We start from the raw sequence: 24,484 nt of genomic DNA on the forward strand, positions 1-24,484 counted from the left end.
GTCCTGAAAGAGGTAATGAGGTCCCAGGACACTCTGCCCAGGCTCCTGACCAAACACCCACTCCCAGGAGGTCAAGTGCTGTCCACACATGTCGGACAGGCCCTGTAGGATGTCATGTATGATGTCTGCTCTCCCACGGGGTGCAGAGTTGACAGAGCCAGCCCCAGGCTGCCTCCTCCCACCTCTGACAGCCCGGGCGACCACCAGTAAGTCCCTGGACCTCTCCGGGTCTTGGTTTTTCTGTCTGTATGACTAGAGGAAAAGACATCTTGCCTGATCCCTACATCAAGTCAGTGAGAGCAGGTGAGAGGTATTAAGTGCCACACGGCTCGTGGTACTGATGGCCGTGATGGGTTCATGAGGCTGCAGAACAGTGAAGCTGGAGAAATAATCTGGGAGACACTCTGCAATTCAAGCCCACGTGAGGCCAGACCCAACAGGCCACCACGGATACCAACAGCTGGATCACAATGAAGTCAGCAAAGCCTCCTTAGCTACCGTGTGCCACAGGCACCGGACTGTGAGGCCGGACACCCAGATCCCAGGGCCCCCTCAGGACTCCAGGGAGGACCCGAGGGGCTGGCAGGGGAGACAGCACTGACCAGTGCTGAGAATCCACCTCCGCGTGCCTCTGCAGGCACCAACCCCCCTCCCCTGGTAGTTTCTCCTGACCCCTAAGCGATGCACACTTTCCACTTTCTCTCTACCCCTCCACAGGCCCAGCCAGGCCCCACAGGACACCCACAACTTACATCTTTTCCAGGTGACCCTTCCCGGCCAGGGGGCCCCATGGCACCAGGCTCTCCCTAAAAGGGGGAAGCAGAAACAGAACACCTGCTGTGAGGGAAGAGAATACAGAATGCCACCTGCCAGGTCTCTGCACAACTGGCCGGGGAAAGACCCAGGAGCACGGCCCACCAGAAAGAGCCCCATGGAGTCCTGGGTGGAGCCGGGGTCTGAAGGGCCCCCACAGCCAGCTTCAAGAGCCTGGACCCTACTGTGCCTCTCTGACCTGCTGGCACACCTCCAGCCAAGGGTCAGGCAAACAGGCTTGGAATTCTACCTCCTCACCCGCTGACCCATCAGACAATCTCAGCTTTCCCATCACTAAACAGAGCACGGCCGGCGGTCTAACCGGTGGTCCTCTGAGGTTCCTTCTGTTTGGGGCATCTGAAGGTCAGGGAAGAAGCTGAAGGGTAAGAGTGTGGGCTCCGGGGTCTCCCCACCCAGGACGCACCAAAGCTCTCCCCACATTAGCTCAGGGCCTGCTGCACAGCTTGTGCACAGCACAGCCAAAAAGGGGTGCCCTGACCCCAGGCTGATTGGGTCACATAGGTCGCACCTCAGTGTCTGGCCCCCAAAGAAACATTTAGAAAAACCAGACCACGACTAGGGATGATGCTTCCCATCATGTCCACTGTCTTCTCTCAGGGGACCGGGTGCTGTGTTGGCCTGCCCGGCCAGGAGCGCCCCCATCTAGAAGCACCAACTCAGTTCCGCCTGGGCTGACCCTCACGGCTAGACGCCCACTTACCCGGGGACCGGGTGCGCCAGAGTCGCCGGTGTGTCCCTTGAAGCCCTAGAAGAAAGAGAAGTTATTCCACCCAAGAGCAGGCTGATAAGGTGAGAAGTGGTGTGATGGTCCAGCCGACTCTGGCCCCCGCTCACTGTGGCTCCCTGGACGCCTCCCATTCTGGACCCCCGGCTAGGCCAGGCCCTGGATGCTGGAGGGCAGGATGATCAGGTGCACCAGGGCGGAGCTGCAGGGCTAACCCCGCAAATGCTCCTGAGTCGAGGGGTCACTCTACGTGTCTCCTGAGCTTCATCTTCCCGATCTCACACCACCTGGCTTGCAACCCCTCGGCCTGGCCCCCGGGGCAGGTGCTTCCCTTGTAGACAACAACACTGCCTTCACCCCGGAGATGGGTCTCAGGTGCCTTCCTTGTTCCTGGGGCTGGCTGTTCCTGGCCGGTCCCACCCAACACCCTCGTCCTGGGCCACGGTGCTAGGCCTCCCTGCACATAACAGCAACCTGGTGATCTATTACTCGAGCACCAAGCCCTGGGAACTGAGCAGAAGCTGTTAGCAGAGCTGACATGATCATTTCTAACAGCCAGATCAAGCTGATTGCGTAATAATCCCTCTTTCACACATGAGAAAGCTGAGTCTCTGAGGGAGAAAATACCTGCTCAGAGTCCCAGAGCCAGAAGATAATCTGATTCAGATCCAGCGGCTCTGCTCCGACCCTTTCTCCACTGTTCTCCTTGCTTGGTCTGGGGTTCTACTCCTGACAGGTGGGAATGGCCTCTCTCCAACCCTGGTCTCAGAACGCTTTCCCCACCTGCTGAGACCCAGGGCATTCATGGTCTCCACCTGAGGGGCGCCTGCCCACCTGGCCACCTCACTGCGCCACGTCCCAGACCCAGTGTCCTCGGTGGACTGCACACTCCACACCTCCCTTCCTGCTTCATGTGTGTCCTCTCTTCCTGGCAGATCCCTTGCTCACTGGGACATTGCTCCTGGCTGGAGGCCTCCTCCCTACCAGCCTCCTGTCCCCAACTCCATCTCCCTCACTGCTCACATGGTCACTCTCAAAGGACCTCCTTGTACCTTTGTCATTAGGCATCCTTGTCAGAGCACCGCTCTGAGCTCCTATATCCCTGAGTGCCCTAGCCAGCTGGTCCCCAGCCAGAGGCTGGCACAGAGCAGGGACCTGGGCGGGCAGATGCCTGTGCACATAGCTCAGAGAGTCAGGGGGCCCCTGAGGTGGGGCCTGGCGTGAATCTCCCTTGTCCAGCACCCTCACACAGATACAGACGGGCCGATGCGGCACAGGGAAGTGGTTAGGAGAGACTGGGCTGAGGGCCTGTCCTGGCTCCTTGCCCACAGTGGGGAGGGGAGGGAGCGGGGCAGTAGCAGGGGAGGAGGAAAACCCTCTCGTGGAGCCCCTACCACATCCTGTGCTGCAGGTTCGGTGCTCTCACCGCCCTGTAACAGGGTCCTGGGAGATGCATCTTATTTCTCCCACTTTCTGTAAGAAACAGGAGGCTCAGGCCTCTCTAGCACATTTAGAAGCAGGAGAGTCGTGATTCAAGCCCAGGTCTGTCTCTCTGCAAAGCACGCCCTCCTCAAGGTCACCCCCCAACTCAACGACGCAGCGGTTTGTGGCCAAATCGGACCCTCCGGGGCCAAGGCCAAATACCTCCTGGCTGACCTTGCCAGGCTCTTCTCTGACCTTATGCCCTGATTTTAGGTCCTGGTTCCAAAAAGCAAATGAAGACTCTGCTGGGGAGAAGACCACACCAGGGCCTGGCCATCTGAAAAGAGACAACCTAGCGGCTTCTCTTATGTGGGGGTTCTTACCCTGGAGATGTGTTCTCTAGCCTGCCTCTCCAGACGTAGGAAATAAGAAAGTATGACCTCTCCTGCCTCTGGGAGGGGGGCTCTGGGGATGCTTCGCAAGTAGCAGGTGGTGCGGTGACAGGTGCATGCTCTCAGAGGTCAAGAGATGCAGGGGACAAAGGAGGTCAGGAGCCCCGCCAGACGTTTCACACCCCTGCAAAGCCCCCAGCTAAGTGGCTGCATTTCACCTCCCCCCTCTGAGCCTCGGGGGCCTCAGCTGTAACGCGGGGAGGTGTCCCCTGTCTGTTGGGCTACAGTAAGGATGAGATGAGCCACTGCCACCTGATTCAGGCCTGTCACACAGTAGCCAGGAAGTGTCAGTAGTGGGCGGAGGAGGAGGTAAAGGAAGTCAGCTCGGATTTGATCCCAGATTCAACCACTGTACCTTGGAGAAGTCAGCTTTCCCCTTAGAGTCCTAACATCATCTATAAACTAAGAAGAATAAAGTACCTGCCAGGCATCGCTTTGCAGAATTAATCTATGGAAAAGGGCCTCATGTACCATTAAGGCCGACTTTGGAGTCAGGTATGGAAGAGAGCCATGGCTCCCTACCTTGTAGCTATGGATCTTGGGTGCTTTACTTCTCTTCACTGGGACTCAGTTTCCACATCTGTAAATGAGGATAGACCCTACTTCTGCAGAGTTGCCATCAGCATTGAATAAGAGATAAACTGTGCTCACCACTGTTCAAAACGGGCCACTTTTCTTTCCCTGGAGAGGGGCAGGGCCTGCCTGGGTCCCAGCACTGTCCTCAAAGACACTAGAATCCCCAGTCCAGCCAGCTCAGAGCCGGGACCCTGGTGTGCTCTCCTCCCGTATGATCATGGACAGAAACACCAACTAAGGGAGCTTAACAGACTGTGCCAGGCACTTGGCTGATAATTGTACCTTCCATCATCTCCTTTAATGCATACAACCACCCTGCAGAAGGGGGAGACATTCCGATCCCCACTTCATAGAAGAAGAAACAGAGGTTCAGAACGGTCCCCTGATGAAAGTGAGTGACGAAGGGAAAGCTGAACCCACATTTATCTATCTCAAAGACTGTGTGGTTCTTCCAAGCTTGGCTCTCTGACCTACACCTTGCCAGCCAGAGGACCTGGGTCTTCTTTCACCTGTTTGGGTCTCTAGCTTCTGCCCCTGCACTGAGGTAGGATTCCTTGCAAGTCTCAACTGGGAAATGGGTCTTGCCTCAATGTGGGTCCCAGCAAATGGATCCCCTTGGCTAAAAGGAAGACCCTCTCCTCCAATAAGCCAGGAACCACCTTAAAAAAAACAAGACAAAACAGCCACGAATTCCGTGTTTGAATTCTAACACAGGAGGTAGTATTCCCCTCTTAGATTTGCTCTCCTAGTACAATCAGGTGAAAGGCAAGGAGATTTAGGAAAAAGGAAATTGATTTTTGTGTTTCAGTTCCTTCCTACTGAATGCTAGCCAGGTGAGTTATTGATTTTCACAGAAAAATACATTAAGGAAATAGAAGTGGCACTTTGATCTCCTACTTCTTGCCAGGTAAGTGTGTTTTAGGATTGTCATTAAAAATAAGATATTTTTTTCTAAAAACAAATTTATGGGATTATGTAAACAATTTTTAAATTATGAAGAAGTAAAGCATTTAGCAAAAAAAAAAAAAAACCCAACCCCAAAATATACAACTCATTTTTATAGAAAAATTATCTATGCATGTTTACATGTACACTAGCCTGGAAGCTGGAAATAGATGGCTATATAAATATAAATGTCAGAATTCATACATAGAAAAGAGTCAGAATTCATACAGACTTCATACATACATTCCTAAGATCTGGAAAAAATATATGTAAATGTTAACAGAGCTTTACCTCTGTGTTGCAGAATTACGAGTAACTCTATTATATTCTCTATAACATTATTTTTCTTATTCTTTTTGTATCATTACCATCGTTGTCATTGGTATACAGTGAGAATGGATTACTTTTATAATTGGGGGAAAAAATTTTTAGCCATGGAAAGTGTTCAAAATTAAGATTTATTTTTAGGTCCTATCATCCGGAGAAAGCCCATTAAAATCATACTAAAGAGGTTAAGAACAAAGAAAACTTAGAATAACAACATGGCAACAATGGTTGTAATTTTGAAAATACATTTTATAGCCACGCTGGTGAAAGAACTGAATTTATTACGTCGTAGAGGCGCCGACGCCTTGGAACAGAGGTACTTCTGGAAATCCAGGGTGGGACAGGCACAGCATATGAGCCATGCGGCTGATGGTTGTGTACTACATGGACAATGTGCACGCGCGCACGCACACACGCGCGTGCGCACACACACACACACACACACACACACACACACTGGCACTTACAGGTGGGCCTCGGGCTCCCTCCAGTCCTGGCAGACCAGGCTCTCCCATTTTGCCCTGAGAGTAAAGAAGAGAAGAGTTTGGGGCCATCGTCATAAGGATCTCCCTGCTTGGTGCCTGTCACGTTTCTGCCAGCCCGTTTCTGACCCCCGCCGACCACCTCCGCGGACGCTGTGCCCCACTGTAGTGCCCACGAATCACGCCAGTGTACCCAGCGACCCTGCTCCTGGTTTCCTCGGACCGTGTTGGTTGCACAGGTGCGGTCTCTGAACCCACTGTTCCTAGTGGGCCCTGATCGTCCTCAGAAGCATTCTGGTCTGGATGCAGAGTCATGCAGACATCCTCGTTATGAATGACTCTGTACTCATTCACAAAAGCACCTAGGGCAGCCATCAACTATCGCATGTGACACCAGGGGACACTGAGGCTCCAAGAAGCTAGTGCTTCACCGAGTTAATGAACAGCGCTTCGCCGAGTTAATGAACAGCACAGCCAGACTGAATCCCAGCTGGGTGCACCACCCCAAAGGATGTCTTTCTCATCCACCAGCTCCCGTGGACAGGGAAGCCTGTCATCTACCCCTCTCTTCCCTGGTCCAGCTTCTCTTAACTCCACGGAGTTATGGGGACACTCAGGCTATTCAAAGTTCTCACCACCAGCATCCCTGTGCTGCCGTGGGCAGAACCAGCCACAAATAACAGCCAATGGGCCTGGCTGCTGAGTCCAAGCAATGTGGTCAGCGTGGGAGTGTGGAGGGGCAGGGAGATGGTGACAGGGCCTGTCAGACTGACGAAAGATGGGGCAGCACCTGGCCCCACCTTCACTGTGACAGGAGGGCAAATCCCACCCCCAATTTCCACTCCTTTTCACAGCTTATAAACCCCAAGGATCAGACGGAGCCCAAGAGCAGGGTAGGAGGGGGAGAGGGGCGTCCTTGGATTTGGAGGGGAAATCTCAGAAAGGAGGACACACAGAGCTCTAACTTCCAGGTTTGTGTGTTTGGTCCAAGCATCACTGCGTGGTCTTCGGTGTCCCTTCCCTTCCCTGGATCTGTTCTCAGTTGCAAACTCAGCACAGTCGCCCTCATGGGACTCTGTGACTGAGGGTACACGGCCTAGCCTGGTTCCATGCTTTCCACAGTCAAGTGACATGGCCATCGTTGGTCCAAGTCACCAGCAGGAAAATGGTAACTCACAGCAACTCTTGAGGGATTTCCACATTCCAGACACAGAATGAGTGCCTCCCATGGTAAGTCGCTGGGTCCTCACTACAACCCAATGAGGGAGGCACCATTGTTACCCACCGGGCAAAACACCGAGGCGCAGAGAGAGGTTGAGGGATCTGCTCAATGTCACACTGCTGGGGTTCTAATCCACGTATTTTGGCTCTAGAGTCTCCGTACATCATCCTACGCCATAATTATAGCTCAAATGTCTCCTGATAAAGATTACACAACACACAACTCAGACAGCTGCCTATGTATCTACACATCCTTCTACCCACATCCAGTCATCCATCCAACATCTATTCACGTATCTATCTACGGCTGTCTGTCTGTCCATCCATGTCCCTAACATAGAGGAACTTGAAGGACTACGCCAACGTGAAGACGGACTACCTACTACCTGTAGTAAATGCTGCTTCCCAAGCAGGTCCCCTGGGCTCACCGAGGAAGGCACCTGTCAGCACTGAACAGTTCCCGCCCAGGCGGTGGGCCATGCACAGATCAGCCTTCCGGGGTGCACGACACCGAGGTATGCAAGTTAATGTGCAAGTTGCTGCCTCCCGGAGCAATCCTCAATTTCAAAAGGGCTTTAGGTCTATGGACGGATGAACAGCCTGGCCGGGGTAGGAGTAAGACGGCAAGTGTGCTCCTCACCAATTCTCAGAGGGTCTGCAGTGACCGTGGCCCGGCTGCCTGCCTCACTCGCCTGACGTCCGTGGCTTTTCTTCTCTGCTTGTCTCATTTCCTCCTGCCCTCGGTGCTTCCTGAGGTCACTTCCCAAAGACCCCACCTGCAACCTAATCTTTGTCTCTAAAAGGGCTGCTTTCACGCGACCTGACACCATTCATTCCTATGCCAGATTCCTAAGCAGCTCAGACAGAGAAGACATCACACTGGTCACATGCTGAGGTTCCAGAATGCCTGCCTGGAGGACTCTGGCACGCCCCTGGGTGGGAGCTGCTGGGCCACCTCTTCCAGCAGGACCAGCCCTGCCTTCTCAGGGACTGACATCCCCTCCATGTACCCAGAACAGACCTGGTCTCATACTGCTCTATGCCTGAGGCCTACCTGGAGGAGGTGATCCATAAACAGACCAAATGAAGACCATGGGCCCCAATCCTCCCGTACCATAAATGTCAGCTCTCAGAATAACACTCCCGCAGAAAAGCTGACTTCCTCTTCTGCAGTACTGACCTTTGGGGTCAGCCTCTGGGGCGTGAGTCCTGGCAGCTTCATTTACCCGCTGTGTGACCTTGGCCAGCCCACTTAACCTCTCTGTGCGTTTCCTCATCTGCGGCAATAATGACACCATGCCCCATGGGGATTTTCTGGGGATGACAGTGGAAAATATAACAAAGCATCAGTACCCCAACCCTAGGTGGGCGCCCGGTGGCAATATCTGTCCTCTCTCGCCCCCCACATATTCACCCTGCTAACTGCCATGTGCCCGCCACGGACCACTCTGCTGGGCCTCAGCCTCCAGCGGCTTGGCAGGCGCTCTGGACTCTGCTCGCTGCCACGAGCACTTTCTTTTGCTCTCAGCAGTGTATTCTGGTTCCAGCATCTGGCAAAGCTGAAAAATGTTAACGAAGGTGCTTCTGGCAAGTTGCATAAGCTGCAGAACGAGTCATAATAGTTTATGACCAAGCAAATTAAATGGAACATAAAACTCACTGTAGAAAATTTTATGTTATCCCACGCCGTGGCTCTAAGGGCTCTGCAGCCCTGACCTCACCAGGAGTTATAGCCAGGACAGTTGGTGAAATAATCAACAGTAAGACGAGCCTGATGCCTTCCACCAGTTTCTCACCTCACTGGATTCTGTAGCAACTCTAGCGAGTTGCTACTATGACTCTCGTTCTATTGAAAAAGCATCTCGGAGACGCTTCCCAACTCACCCCAGGCCCTGGGGCCGGTCTGGAGTGGAGCCAGCATCTGGAGCCAGGGTCTACTTCTGGCTGTGCTTGTCATTTTGGCATAAAATATTTCAGCTCATTTTAAATTACATGTTATCAGCAGGCAACGCCTACCAACAGCTCCACAATAAAGTCACTCACTACAGAGCATAGATTTGCCTTTGCGTCCCTGCGCCCCTTCTGCCCAGAATCACCCTACCGTGGATGGTGATGACCTTTAGAGGTGCTTTTGGAGTCCCCCGGACTGCCATCATGTAAACACTAGAAAAATACACATAGGCCCGCTTTTATACAAAATAGGGCAGGCTAAGCACACCGCTCTGTAACTTTGCTTTTTTACTTAACAATCCATCTTGGAGGAGTTTCATGTCTGTGTCTGGGGGGCGTCCTCCTACTTCCTCGGGGCTGCTTAGTATGCGAGCGGGTGCACCCCATCACTAACTACGCTCCTACTGGTGGGCATGTGGGGAGCCGGGTCTCGAAGCCCAGACACCACCTTCCAGCTTCCCCTCGAGGCTGAGGCTGTGGAAGGGATCTGGGGAGACAAAGGGGCCATCACCACGGGCCCTGACCCACAGGGGAGAACAATGGCCAGCTGTGGCAGGACCACGATGAGGTCACAGATCTGGGTGCGCAGAAAGCCCTCACACTTCCAACCGACAGCTACTGAGGCAGAGACTTGTCGCATGCACTCCGTCTGCCTCACTGTGTGTCCTGGACAGGTAACATTAAAGAAAAAGGAAAAACAAAACAAAACAAAACCAACCCTACAGCTCTACACCAGAATTGAAGAAAGGGCCAACTCCCATCACCTGGAGCCGATGGGAGAAGCTCAGGGCTTCCGTAGGGATAACAGGCTTTCAGGCATCAGGTTTCTACCCCAGCGGGGCCTCACCTGCCCCAGCTCCCCTCCCAAGTCAACGGGATGGAGGCTGCACGGGGCAGTAAGAAAAAAAATGCAGAGGATGGGCAAGAGCCCTGGGATCAGGTTCTGATTCTGTCACCAGCCCATCGTGTGACTTTGGGCCCATCACTTCACCTCCCTGAGCCTCAGTTTTCTCCGCTGTATAATGGGGACAGCAGTGTTCACCCTGCAGGGTGGTCAGGAAAAATAAATGAAGTAACTCTTACTATGCCTGAGTCACAGTAGCTCCTCGACATAGAGCGGATGTTGCTGAGAAATTATTCATTTGGCCTGTACAATTGTAAGAAATTCAGAGGCCCTTACCGGCTCGCCGGGGGGACCTGGTTTTCCATCTCTGCCCTCCTTCCCTTCTTCTCCCTGCAAGAGAAATCAAATTACTCATTATCTCTGGCCAAGGGTGCTGGGTGGAAAGATGGGGTTCTGCTGGGGGTGCACACCTAGTGCATGGCCACAGCCGCCCCTAAGGGCCCCGGGAGCGCGTCCAGAGACAGAACTGGTTTGACTCTGTGGTTCCTTCCCAACACCACAACTCTGGCTTGGATCTCTGATCCGCAGAGCCTGGCACAGAGTGGAAAAGCAATGAATAGCAACAGCATCATTTTCAGCGCTATTAATCTAAAGAAGCCCCGGACTGGACATTTCCTGAAGTCGAACTTAGGACAACGGCTCCTCATAGCTGGGCCTCCTGGATTGAGCGTAGCGTTGAGGAGGTAAGGATGCGGCTTCCGACAGAGATGGTGAGGAAACGCAGGAGAGCACGGGGCACAGCCCCAGGAACATACAGGGGCTCAGAGAATGACAGCAAGGATCCTGCATGGACACTTGGCCTTTCTCTCCGTGAAATCTAGCTGTGGTCCCCCTCCTGTAACCAACCTCCTGCTCTAAGGGAGGGCGCCAGAAGCCTCGTGTTAATCCAAGAGACCAGTATTCTTCAGGAGTCTCTGCAAACAGGAAAATAATTCTGAACAATGACTATGACATCACACAGACTTGGGTTCCAATCCTGGGCCACCTGCACTGGGTGGGGTCTGGGGAAAGAAAGCCACAAGGCAGCAGGGCAGAGGGGAAACTGAGTCAAACCAGGCCAGGTCTGAACCCTGCCGGCACTACTTAGGCATATGATCTTGGACAAGGTACTGGTATTCTGAGCTCCTCAGTTCCCTTCTAAAAAGAGATGGCAATCCTGCCCCGCAGAGTCTCCAGGCAGCTCGGAACCAATGCTCCTGCTTGCAAGGCTGAACAAACCAGGCATCGACAAACGGCCCCAGCAATGGGGCTCCTCCTGCTGCAGGCGTTCATGAAACCGTGCATGATTCCTCATCAGTGCCTTCAACGTCAGCGGCTTGGCACTGCTGGGAAGCCACTGGGGACAGGAATCTAAGTTTACTGGCCACCTGGGCTGCTGGCCGATGCTCAATGGCACCCGTAACTCTTCACGAACGCTGCTCCCGGCACAGCCGCCTTGACCACATACACCTACAGGGCTGCTGCCAAGGCCAGGCTATACTGATCCTCTTTTGCATTCTTTTTTTTTCCCAGAGAGGGAGAGAGAAAGGGGGATGGGGGTGGGGGCAGAGGGAGAGACAGTCTACACCCAGCGCAGAGCCTGACGCGGGGCTCTATCCCACGACCCTGAGATCATGACCTGAGCTGAAACCATGAATCAGATGCTTAACCAACGGAGCCACCCAGGTGCCCTTGTAACTGATCCTCTTTTCAAATAAGAGTTTAACCCCGAAACCACTCCTCCCCAGGCATGCAGCACAGCCCGTGCACGGAAGACAAAGCCAATGCCGCAGGAAGAGACATGGGCAGACCTGCAAACTCTGGCTGGAGGCTGGCAGGAGACCCCAGGACTCCTGGCGCAGACATGAGGTCGCCGGGAAAGGCATGAGCACCACTAGGGGAAATGCAAAGGTGGGCTGAGTGTGGCCTAGCGAATCGCGTGAGAAGGAAACGTGGCTTTGCAAGAGAGAAGGGCTGCCCCTAGCTGATGGGCTGCTGACACCTTCAACATCTCAGGGCCTGTTTCTGCACCTTCAATAAATTGCAGGGACACTCCCACCTCCTGCAGGCGAGGAATATATAGGGTCTTTCTGGTACAGAGCGTGGCGCATAGCTGGTGCTTAATAAATGGTGAGGTTGTTGTTCCACCTCATAAAACATCATGTGGGTGCTCAGCGAGTGTCCGCAGAAGGTTGCACTGCATCCCTCACAGCCCCTACCAGACGTGGAAGCCACTTCTTAACGTTCAACGTTTCTTATAGCCAGTTCCTACACGTAAATACGTCTGTGTCTTTTATATGTTGCTCCTTCTACCTGAAAGGCCTTCTTCCTGCCCCTTCTCATCTTTCTTTGCCAGACTACTTACTTGACCTTGAACACTCTCCTTGAGTGTCACCTCCCCAGATATCCCTTCGGGTCTGGCTTGGGTATCCACCCCTGGGCTCTGTGGCCCATGGGTCCCCCTCTATCATACAGCGCATCATGCTTTGTGTCAATGGTTTCTTCTTTTTCTCTTTGGCTTCTCCATGAGACTTCAGGCTGCACGCTAGGGGGGATGAGGGCTGGGTCCTTCTGGTACCTCGCATGCTGGCCTGGGTCAGTACTTGGCGCTGTGCTGGCAAGGGCGAGGCGCAGGTGGACAGAAATGAACAGGTGTGTGTTGTTGCACACCCTCAGTGCTGTGATGGCACAGGGGCTGAGTGCTCCTGAAACACAGCTCAGAGTTCTACGTAAGCCACTGGGGGGGCTCAGGGTGCCTCCTGGAGAAAACCTTCAGCTGGGACCCCAGGATGAACTGCTGAGGGGGCCCGAGGCATGGGGTACATGTGCGGAAGGCTCTCTGCACGGAGCCCACCAGGGGGTGAGCATCACGCACAAGAAAGCGATGAGGATTCTTACTGTCCAGGCAGAGGGAGAGGAAGCGTTTCTGAGGCAGGAATGGTATGGAAGAAGCAAAGGAGTTCAGGGAGGCTGTGAGTGGGGGTGGGGTGAGAGACAGGAAAGCAGGGTCCATTCACGGGACATCAGGGAGGCACACGCCCAGGCTTGGCTTAGGTTTGAGCCACAGATTGGGGTCTGCATAGTATACACAATCACACCTAAAGTCAGGTCTCTCTTCTCCTGCACGCTATGACTTTAGTGATAAGGGGTTGGCACAAAAGCCAAACCGGGACTTTCTCTCCCTAGCTTCACCATTGCTAGAATTAAATCAGTCAGTTCTTCCCAGCTGCCAGCACAGGCTAGGCTACCGGGCTGCCATTCAGACCAAAAGGGTTTCACATCCCTGCACAGGTTACTTAACCTCGGGGTTGCGTGGCTGTAGGGAGCACCACCGATGGTGCCCGGGAAATGCCTCCTGGGTTGATGGGGGCACGTATCAGCTACTCCAGGAGGGAGGGCTCTCGTAAAACAGTTCATTCATCCACCTGTTCCTTTAATTACTATTTGCTGAGTGTTCACTATGTGTGGGAAGCAAAAGCCTGGTGGTGTTCTAGAACCCATGGCCTAGAGCCTCGCCCCATGATTAGCAGGCACTCCTCTCTGTTGTCCCCAGGTCTAGCAAACAGTAGGCTCCTAAAGAGCTGGTTGAATGAGCAAATCAACCACTGCATAATGGAGGTGGTGGTCACTAATCAAACCATTACACAAATAAAGATGTGACTACAGCTCAGACGCGTGCTCAGGAAGAAAGGAAAAGAAACTAGGAGAGCCTGCCCCAGCCTGGGGGAACAGAGAGAACTTTCCAGGGCTGATGCCTGAGATGGGATGGGAAGAATCAAAGGCATCAACTGGTGCAAGAGGTGAGGAAGGGGCATTCTGTGTAGACAAAAATGCATGTGCAAAATTCTGTGGTCTGTAGAGGAGAGGATGCAGAGCATTCTAGGAACCAAAATGAAGCCAGTATGGCTGCAATAAAACCCATCATCACCATGCAGGGCAGGGGTGGGAGGCTGTGGCCAGCAGAGGCCCCGGCAGTCGGCCCAGGCCAGACCATGAGCCCCACAGGGATTCATTCTCCACAGAGAAGGTAGCACATGGCCTCGCTGGACCAGCCTTATTACTAACACCCTGAAGAGCTCCAACCCAGTGGGAAGTACAGTGAATGCGAAAGTCCAGAACAGTATTTGTAGAAAGTAATCTGGCGGTATGTATCAAGAACCTCAGACATTATCGTACCTGACAAGTCAGCCCCACCTTTGTGGACCATCGTATAGAAAACGGAAAAGGGCCACGCATGCGAACGAGCTTATTATAGTTTTCTCCAATAACTGTACAATTTCTGAGGCCACAGAGGAAATGATCATATATATTATGGTATATTTATCGGGTAGAGCCTATGTAAAACTTAATGAGCACATGAACATTTAACACCAGTGTGGGAAACAGAAACTGTTTCTATTACCGCAGAGCGTGAACTGTCACCGCTGTGCACGCCTGTGTGTGTGTGTGTGTGTGTGTGTGTGTGTGCTGTCTCAACTCCATACATACACGGATGTGTGCATGGACGGAGGCAAACACCATCTACACAAGTCAACAAGGGCACCGACTGCGTGAAAGAATGAGCCCAAGACTGACCCCCACCAAAAACATACCTGGCTTTGGTCAGTGATTATGCTTCTCATTTTCTGGAGCCCTGGAAACTCCCCTAGGGACCATACCTTGCTTTAACAGTGGTGGAATCTATTTTTGTTTGCTCATTTTTGTAGTGGAGAAACCAGTTTTTTTTAAATGCCACTTACTGGGATTCCAGGTAATCCAGATGGACCTTGGGGGCCAGGAGGACCTTCTTTCCCCTAAAAGATCCAAGACATAAAAACACCATTAAATCCTAGATCGGCTTTTCTGGAAGTACATGATCTCACATAGAATTGCCTTCACGGACTGGAAGGAGTCTTTGGCGAGAAGCAATGGGTGCTTCTGCCTCTTGGCTTCCCAGGCACTGCCTCTCCCCCACCACCACCACCATGGAGGTGGTGCCCCAGGCAGAGCACAATCACGCAGGTGGGTGTGCAGACAGGGTCTCATTTTGGCTATATGACATAGACTCGGGGGGAGTTAAAGATGGAGAAGTCTGGGGGGAAGAAGATATTCAGGTTCTGGGGTCCACAAGACCTGGGTCCAGATCTGCACTCTGTCCCTACACTGCCTGAAATTCTGGTCCTCACCACGCGGCCCAAGACCAGAGCATCTGGAGCTGTTGTGCACACAGGACCCGAGGCAAGTGAAAAGTTGACCAGGGCCTGAACAGATGGTCTATTATTACCATCCTCTTGTCTGGAGGGTCCCAAACCACGTTTTACCACCAGTAGCTCGCTTTTAGTATCACTTTCCCCCATGAAACAGAGCTTGTGTTTTGAAAGACTGTATTTGCCAAACCACATTAATTCATACTTCATTTTGCATTTTATTCACCAAAGATACACATCACTGCCAACCACAGTTTTACATCAGATGATGTCATCAGTGTCGTCACGTCTATCTGGATGAGCATTCTGACGTCATCTGTGTCTCTACCATGTTCAGAAGCCCCTACAACTTTATAATCTCTCTTATCACTGTTCCTTCTGTAATAAAATGCTGATGTCAGGTTTTACATTCTCATCCACAGGCCACACAGAGTGAGGGATTCTTAAGGGTTGTGATGTTAGCTTCTTGCAAGAAAAGCGAAAGGCAAAACTACTTTGATATTTAATTCAGATTTATGCAGATTTTACATATTGTCATGTAAAAAGGGTCCAATCAGAGGACCCAAAGCACACTTCCTTTATGAAGTGCTACTTAAACTCAATAAAAACTCCACAATTGAGTCTTACTTCCCCACCTGAAGAAAATGGAAGATATTAATAATACGTCATCAAGAGATGAGAACTTTTTCATGACCCCTGGGAATTGAGGAAGATTAGACCATGTTTGAGGTTTACTACTACTTGGTTAAAACCTTTTCTCAAAATCAAAAGGAGTAGCACTTTACGCAGTCATGGTTGAAGATTTACTCTTAATTTTAGAAACTGGAATGCTCAGGTGATGCATTTGCCCTGACAACAATTTGGCATACCCTGCATCTCTGTAACATGATGACCCATGATATCTGAGGTTGCCCAGCCATCATGCCACTTAGACCAACACAAAATGGCAACAGTAAAGCAAAAATATTCACCACCTCCCATATCACAAAACCTACAAACACGTAACTGAGTGGATATTTTTGGGTCAACTTGGAACAAGTAGTCATCATTAGGGATTTTTAAATATTGATAATAGAGCTTCCTGGATTCCTTCCTGAATGTCTATTGTTCCACAGACCCTAGGGATGGAGCCGCTATTGGTCAGCAAAATGCAGCCCTCTGCTGTTTTTGCAAAAAAAAGGTTTTATCAGAAGCCTTTTGTTGACCTATTGTCTGTGGCTGACTTCACCTTACCAGAGCAGGGCTGGTTTTTCCAAGAGAGACTACATGGCCCATGAGACTAACATATTCACTGTTTAGGGATTTTTTGCTTCCATCTGATGAGCTGAAGATGCGCAAGGAGTCAACATGCTCATTCCTAAACCTGTTTGTAATGTACAAGTTGTGGTTTGCTATGGAAATTACACAGTTTAATTATTCATTAGGTAACCCTATTAAATCTAGGTGGAAAAAGAAAAAGAACCATTTTTAAGTGAACACTTGAAAAATATTTTATAAAGATGAGTCGCTATCCAGATCGCTGTAACAGGATAGCTATGAAAGTTTAGAAAAAAACTTATCCTAACAATCCAGGATCCAGTATTCTACATTCAAATTGCTCCACAGGTGTTTTTACGGTCTCAAACCACTCTTAAGAAGAGCAACAAACAGTAAATGAGTAGATGTTCCTTTTACAAGGATAATGACAAGAGACTCCATGCTGAGGACCCCAAATCAAGTAAGGCCTTCATTTTATGTCAAAAAGATTGGCAAATGGTTTGTATGTTTCAATTCAAAATATAATGGTAATGTTTTCAGTTTTTATGTGTCTTTTTTTTTTTTTTTACTACGTCCCACTTAGCGTTCCTTATTTCTTTTTTTAACTACCAACACTCATTAGTTACGTTAAGAAAATCTGGAGTATATTCTGGTTTGACGTATACAGTGGAATAACAGGACCCCAGACAGCTCCAAGCACAGCCATCGCTTGCCTCAGGGTCCCCCACGACAGAATCAATGTCTCATTCGATAGAGTTTAATTCCGAAGTACCCGATGATTCCTATCTGGGCCCCGCAACTGATTCTCCTCGAGCACACAGTCCATTTGTTTTTATTGGGGAGATCTTTTGCTGTCTGAGAATCGGTAAAAAGCAGGTGGGCTGCTTGGATAGGACTGGCCAGATGAGGAAGGTAAGACAGTCCATGTGGCTGGTAGTTTTCAACTCCAACACCCCTGCAGCCCCACCCCAACCACCCCAAACAGCTGGTCAGTGAGGAGTGGCAGGAAGCACATGGAGTCGGGGGTTTCCCAATTGACTTCACTCCCAACTTGGATACTGATTTCCTGTGTGGCTTTGGACTAGTGACCCAGTCCTACTGGGCTTTGTCCTCCTCATCCCAGGAAGGGGAAGCTGTCCTAACTGATCCCTCAAGTGCTCTTGGCACTAGAGTCCAGACATCCCGGGGCAGGGCTGACCTGCTTGTCAGCTAGCCAGCTTGTGGTGTGACTCCCCTGTCTTACTTCCCTCCCCTCTTTGGAACGCTTGGGTAACAGGGCGACTCCTGCCCAACATGCCTCCTGACTCACACATTAGCCTCAGCATGGGTCAGCTCCAGCTTCTCTACTCCCCTGGGCCTGTGAGGAGAGAACCCGACACAGGGCCTGTGTGAGCTGGTTGTAAACCGAATTCTGGAATCACGGATTGCCACATCATTCAACCAAACCTTTATTTTTGAGGCAAGAACCCGGGGCTCCAACAGAAAGCACCCCGCTCCTGCGGTTTCCTTGCAAGACCGTTTGTGAATACTCAGGATGAGTGAGCCAAGGAGGTAGGGAGGACCAGGGCAGGGACGGTGAACACCTGGGTTCTGCGGACACCCAAACACAGACTCAAGGCAGATCCAGTCCACCAAGGAACTTACCGGTGGCCCTTGGATTCCTGGAGGGCCAGCAGCTCCAGCAATTCCAACTGCTCCCTACGGATGATAGAGCAGGAAGTTAGTTTGTTGTACATTGCGCCATGATCATTAGCGCCTTTTTGTGCACGAAGCACATGGTGCCCAAAGGTGCATCCTGAGCCCCTCCCTCGCGGCTGGAACCGTAAGTACTCTGGACGTGCTTCTGCCTTCCCCAGCAGGTGGGGCCGGACTCTGGGAAGACAAAGATGTTGGGAGCACAGAAGCCACATTGCACAAAGCATTGCATGAAGGACCAGAGCATCCACAGTCATCCCTAAGACAACAGTAAATGGTCTCACTTCAGAGTGGACGTTTTAGCTAATATCAGGGAACATTTCGGGACAGAGGCAAAAATGAAGAACTGGATTTATCTTCCAGGTCATCAAGGAAGGCACTTGGTTGTGTCAACCCAGGGATGAGAAATGCATGGACAGATCCATGAACAAGGAGCTCTACACAGGTGAGTAAGTACAGCAGAGTGAGCCCAGATCTCCCTCTGCTGCAGGCTCTCTCCCATCCTGCACCCCCTGCCCCATAATCCAATCTCCCGGGGCTCAGAGCTTACAGGCTGCCCTCATCCACATCCCAGCTCAGTGAAAAATTACCTGCCTCCCAAATCCAAAACCCAAGTCCCTGCCCCTTCTAACGCCTTTATGCTCCTCCTAGCCTTGTCACCTTCTGACACCCTAGTGTTTGTTGACTGTTTGCTTTATTGGGAGCTAAAACAGTGCCTTGGAGATAGTGGGTGCTCCCTATTTCTTGAATAAATGAATAAATGAAAAGCTGGGCTGGCTGGCAGATGGGGCAGAGATTCTTTAGACTAACGAATACACTGCGTCTTTCTAGCTTTGGTCAAGTGGTAGAAGATGTTTAACTTCAGTGTCCTTGTTGGTAAAAGGCTGGAAGTGATATGATTGCCCAGGCTGTAAGGAGGGTAAGGAGGCACTGCCTACAGCGTGCTTAGCATAGAACAGAAGGCTGTTGGTTGGGGTTCACCCTCCCAGAGCCAGAGTTCCTGGGCCCGTGTCCTGGTTCTCCACGTTATTTTACCCCTCTGTATCTCTCAGTTCCTTTGTGCACTGGAGAGAAAGAGAGGACCTATTTCACTTGAGTTGTTGAGAGAACTGAGTAAGTTCCTACCTAGAAAGAGTTAGCCAGCACTGGCACTCACTAAGGGCTCTCCCTGAAGTGTTCTTCGTTATCACAAGCACTGATAACAGCAGTGTGTCTACTGGCCAGTCCATGACTGGGAACACTGCAGATACGAACTAAGTATAGGAGGACAAATAAGCAAGGTCTTGCAGTACCTTTCCAGCAGGCTTTAGGTTTTTTACATACACTTATCAAGTGCCTATGTCATACCAAGTGCTGGCCAATTGTTAGGGTTACAGATACGGCTACATCATGGACCTCAAGGAAATTTGATACAGCTATGGAAGATAGGTCTTGTTTGCCATGTAAGATAAATCCCCAGGGATAAGATGCAGTCAGATTTGCCTCCACCTCTTTCACTAGGTGAGGAGCCAGTAAATGTTCATGAAATAAAGGGCTGTTGATAATACTCGCCTCCATAGCCCAAGATTCATGCTTCCCTGGCTGGGCCGCTGCTGGGAACTTCCACCTCTAGTTCAAACCTAGCAGAACAATGGCATTTCTACTGGATTCCTCTATGTAATTTTGCCAAAACCCCCCAGCACCCTATACCCTGGAACCTAGCTATGTTGGAGTTAAATTCTGTACAGCAGGTTGGGAACAGGGTAAGGGCTTTCTCCGAAAGAAGGAGGCCAACTGAGCACCAGGAAATCAACTTTGAAGTAAACATAATAAAGGAGCCTTATCTGCTTGGTATCTATATCCCTGGTTACAGCGTCCGACATGGAAGCACGCGAAGAAACAATGCATAAATGACCAGGAGGGTTTCCTGCTCTCGAGTTGCTTCTGCATGACTGGCCACTGAACCCAAATGGATGGGTGACCGGCATCCGCTCCCAAAGACAAAGAACGGTACAGGGCATGGCACAAAGCAGAAGCTCAGTAAACATCAACTGAATGAACTGAACACATTGATCAGATAGAGATGGAGAAGCTGCCCTATGATTACGACTATTTCTGAATCCCAGATTCATCATCTAGCATGAGAACCATAAGCCAGGAGCCATTTCCTACAGCTGTCATAGAGTCCAAAGAGCAATTTCCAAGGAGAGGAAAACATGGTTTCATTTGCACTGGAGATGTGTTACAGGCTTTGGAACGACCAGGGTGGGTTGCGGATGGGGCTTTTACTCCACATTCACTTCGGGAGCCCCTCAGCTATTAGGCTGCGTGGAGAAGCTAAAGTCATTGTGATATGAAAACTGTAATATGAAATTATTTCCTTCTCAATGTCCCTCCTCAGTTCACACTAATATCTCTCCCCATTATCTGTAACATTGCCATCTTGATCAGTTTCTCTTGTGCCTGAGTGCCAGATGCCACAAAATCCAGGAACACAAGCAAATATGATACAAAGGAATTTCCCATGTGAAATTATTTCTTTAAAGAAAACACAGAATTTCATGAACCTAAATGGCAACAGACTGACCCATCCCCTGGCAAGGCAGTTCAAAATCTCGCTCCTGGCACAGACGCAACAGTGAGGCATGAATTCTTGAGAAACTGAAAAGGATGCTAACAGCACAGGCGCTGGGGGGGGGGGGGGGGAGGGAGGTGGGAAGTGAGCTGAGGATCCAAGATTTGAGGTGAGCTCTCCAGTAAACTGGGAAAGCTTTCATACTTTTGTAGTTAATGTACTTTTTATGAGTTTGCTGTAAAAGTCAGTTTTGAAGTAAAAGACACAGTTTTATGCTCCTGTATGATTTTATTGAAAAAAATACACTTAAAACGACCTAGTTTATTCTAAGAATTAACATACTTACAATTAGAAGTCATTTAGGGTTGTTAAAAAGAAGACAAGGCCAGATTAATGGCATGCATTTTTAACTTCATGATCCTAACCCAGCCTCTGCTTCTTTATTGATTATGTTAGGTTAGTCCCTATTTGAAGTGGGTTCCCTTCAGTTGTCCTTTAGCCATTACCAGTAATCTCTCATTCTGCAAGGTCTGGGGGTGGCCAGGTCTCCTGGAGAACACATGGGAAGTCGCAGGGGACTGGTCCTGGGCTTGGTGAGGATGCTCATTCGCACTGCCCGTTACCGTGGTTAACCTGGCTGGATACGTGAGCATCAACTACAGTGGACTCTGAGCACAGGAGCAACAAGACTAATCTGTGGGCAGTTCAGACCAAAGGGAGACGAATCTGCTAACAAGTGCATCAGTCAGTGTCAGAGATACAGCTACTACCAGAGCAAGGAGGAATATTTGCTCAGGGGGCCCAATGGGATGATCGTCACGGTATCTATAGTTATACTGATGACAAGTGCCTTAGAACGATAATGAATGAATAGTTGAAGATGGTAACAATGATAACATTTTTTAGTGATTTATTATTGTCATTAATTGTAGTAAATCCAGGAAAGTCCGTGCTAATGGAGACACTCTGTGATTCCCAGAGCCTCTTGCCATGGGACAGGATCCTATGGAAGAGGGGAAGTTGCTTCTCCATTTCTCACAGAAGATCCTAATCTTGCAAATTATCTCAGGTTTCCCACCACCCCAGAGAGATGGAAGTTAATAATACATCAAGCCTGCCCATCCCTGCCAACGCCACCCTGGTCCCAACAGCATTCTAACTGCACTGCCCAGCAGCTCCACCTATTCAAGTCACTCCGTCCTTGACCCCACTGGGTCCCTTGGAGTCAAGTACCCATCCTTGACCCCTTGTATCTCTGGGACCTGCACCTTCTGTTCAGCCCTGGACACCTTTCAGGTGTCAGCCTGGTCCTTAAAGTAAGAAGCAGGTCCGATGAGTATGGAAATGTGTGCAAATGTCAAAGCCAAAAGAGGAGGGCGTTCAAAATCATCACTTACCCGTGGCCCAGGGTTCCCTGGGGGCCCCATGAAACCGGGAACTCCAGGATGACCCTAGGAAAACACAAGAGGTGATTCTTCAAAATGATTCATAAGAAGCTTTTCACTTTGGTAACTACCAAATTTCAGACAACAATCCAAAATCTGACTTCTAACTCCAGTAACAATTTTGGATAAAGGCACTGGCAACAAAAACACTTTCTTTTTTTGTATATATTGCTGGTGTTTCCATAGGTTGAGAAAGTATCTAACGATATTTACAAAAACGAATCTCTCCTGAAAGTGGATTTGCTTCAACATAAAGTGAAGGAAGACGGTGTGGGGAAGGGGTTGAGGACACAGATAAAAATGGAAGTGGCCATAAAGGCTGCAAGATCCTGTGGCTAGGTGATAGGTATGGGGGGGGGGTCTTTTTATTATGCTTTCTAATTTTTGTGTATGCTTGAAACATCCCATAATAAAAATCTGAAAGCAAATAAATGCATATGCACACACAACATATGCTCACAATAGAAACTGTTGGGGATACTGAATCATGGCATCCCTACTATAACAGTGTTGCAGTTAGTTTAAGAAAGAGAGTCATGTCTCCATGCAGAGCAGAGTCAATGTGTATTACAGGAGGAGCTAAACAGCCAGAGGGGATTGCATTTAATGTTTAGTCTTTGTAGGACAATGTTTTATAAAAACAGACACACCACCGGGGAAGATCTCCCTGCCCTCCACCTCTATCTCTTGCTACTGGGAAACACAAGCTGTAATAGTCAGGATAGAGCATACTAGTTCTGAAAATTCACTGTTGCAAGAATAATCCAAACACATTTTGTTTTTCCAAATACAGAGGGAATTTTAGCTGAGCATGTCGTTCCAACCTTGAGCATAGCTCTGAAATCACAGCTTCTGGAGTGCTTGCTCACCTGCTTCACCCTCATGGAGCAGAAAGCCCCTTGAGGTCAGGTATTTGCCCATTACTCCCTCTGCATCTCAGAGCCTGGTGCCATGCCCGGCATGCAGCTGGTTACAAGGTGGACCAATGCGGAGATGCACAGAGGAGTGATGGGCAGAGGGCAGGTGGGAGGGAGGAAAGGGAAAGGGAAGAGAGACAGCTGCCAAGCAGGAGCCAGTTTAAATGGCAGAAAGGCTGTTGGAGGCTGGGGAGCTGGACTGCAGAATCAGCTGGTAACGCTAGATAAACGACGATGGGGGTGCCATGTCCAAACCCACAGAAAGAGGAGTATGTTGCGTGGGCGCTATCTTACAATGCATTTGGAGAAGTGGTCCAACAGGGCTGGCTGGGCACTGAGCACAGAAGGGGCATCTGTGTAACATTTCAACTAGCACCGTGAGTTCCACGATAGGTACTTAAGGAGTGATAGGAGGGAGGAAGGAAGGGGGCATTGTATAATGGATGACAACCATTCTAGCGAACTAGAGCTCTAAGTGTAAGAGAGTCCAGAAAAACAAGACAAAAGGAAATTAGAAAAGGCAGTCTGCTCAGATAATTGGGGAAGGAGAATGTGACAATGAACCACAGGAATCAAGATGGAAACCAGGAAAATGTGGTTAAAAAAAAAAATCCTACTCCAAGCAAAGAAGATCCAAGTGGTGATGTCAGAAATGGCAGAATGAAATTCATCTAGGAGAAATAGTGATGTCTCTTTAGGTTCATTATAAAGTAAGTTCTTACCTGGTCACCTTTGTGTCCAATTTCACCATCTGCACCACATTCCCCTTTACTTCCCTTGGGAGAAAAAAGAAAGAAGCTTACTGGAAATTTTGCTAGAACTACATTGCAAAAGAAAAAAAGTTTGCATGCATTCATCCACCTATGTATTCATTTATTCATCCATTTACTCTTTCTTCATCCAACTCTTACCAAGTCTGAGCTGCAGGCCAGGCATGGTGTCCGCAGAGAGAAGCAGGGGAGTCTGGTTGAGGAACTGCTGATGGAATGGCTTAACTGGGTTGTGGGGTGCTGATGGGGGCCAGTGGAAAATGGAACTGGGGAGGCAGGCAGTACCTACTTCACTGAGAGCCCTGGATGTTTACCCCTTAAACCTGGATTGAGCTGCAGACACTAGGAACCATGAGAAGGATGTATGACTGCTCTTGGTTTCAGAAGGGCTCCTTGACGTAGTACAGGGTGGGCTGGAAGGCCCAGGACGAAGAGAGGAGGGGCAATCAGGAGGAAACTGGGATGTTTGGATGTGGGAGGGAAAGGAGCCGAGTCAGCATAGTGTCTGGTGTGAGGTGGGAAGAGGGAGAAGCTGAGACAGTGGACGGGACAGCACTGCCCAACAGGCTGAGGAAGAAGACTCCATCCATACATATGTATGCTCCTTGCTCCCTCCCTTACTAGCTGTGTGACCTTGAGTGGGTCACTTAGTCTGTGAGTTATAGGATTTCTTGTTTATCTATAAAATAGAGAAAATTATGATTGCCTATCTCATGAAGTGTTGGGAGAATAAAATCGACACAGCACAGAGAACAGAACATAGCAAGAGCTCAATAAACATTAGTTATGATTATTTTTGTGAATTATTTTGTATTTGAACCCTGGCTTTGTCATTACTAACCCT

General features: G+C 50.0%; 1 protein-coding gene across 2 annotated transcripts in view; it reads right to left on the bottom strand.

The window, feature by feature from the left end:
* Positions 1–24,484, bottom strand: part of COL22A1 (collagen type XXII alpha 1 chain) — a 246,303-nt gene that overhangs the window by 23,002 nt on the left and 198,817 nt on the right. For both annotated transcript variants that reach the window (XM_073893246.1, XM_073893247.1), the window contains exons 47-54: positions 23,593–23,646; positions 21,906–21,959; positions 17,904–17,957; positions 14,556–14,609; positions 10,114–10,167; positions 5,748–5,801; positions 1,535–1,579; positions 753–806 (exon numbers count right to left, since the gene is read on the bottom strand). In XM_073893246.1, the coding sequence (XP_073749347.1) occupies positions 753–806; positions 1,535–1,579; positions 5,748–5,801; positions 10,114–10,167; positions 14,556–14,609; positions 17,904–17,957; positions 21,906–21,959; positions 23,593–23,646 (423 nt within the window). The remainder of the gene's footprint in view (positions 1–752; positions 807–1,534; positions 1,580–5,747; positions 5,802–10,113; positions 10,168–14,555; positions 14,610–17,903; positions 17,958–21,905; positions 21,960–23,592; positions 23,647–24,484) is intronic.

This window comes from Callorhinus ursinus, unplaced genomic scaffold, assembly GCF_003265705.2.
Source record: "Callorhinus ursinus isolate GAN/ISIS: 27379988/994484 unplaced genomic scaffold, GSC_fseal_2.0 scaffold5, whole genome shotgun sequence".
NCBI lineage: Eukaryota > Metazoa > Chordata > Mammalia > Carnivora > Otariidae > Callorhinus > Callorhinus ursinus.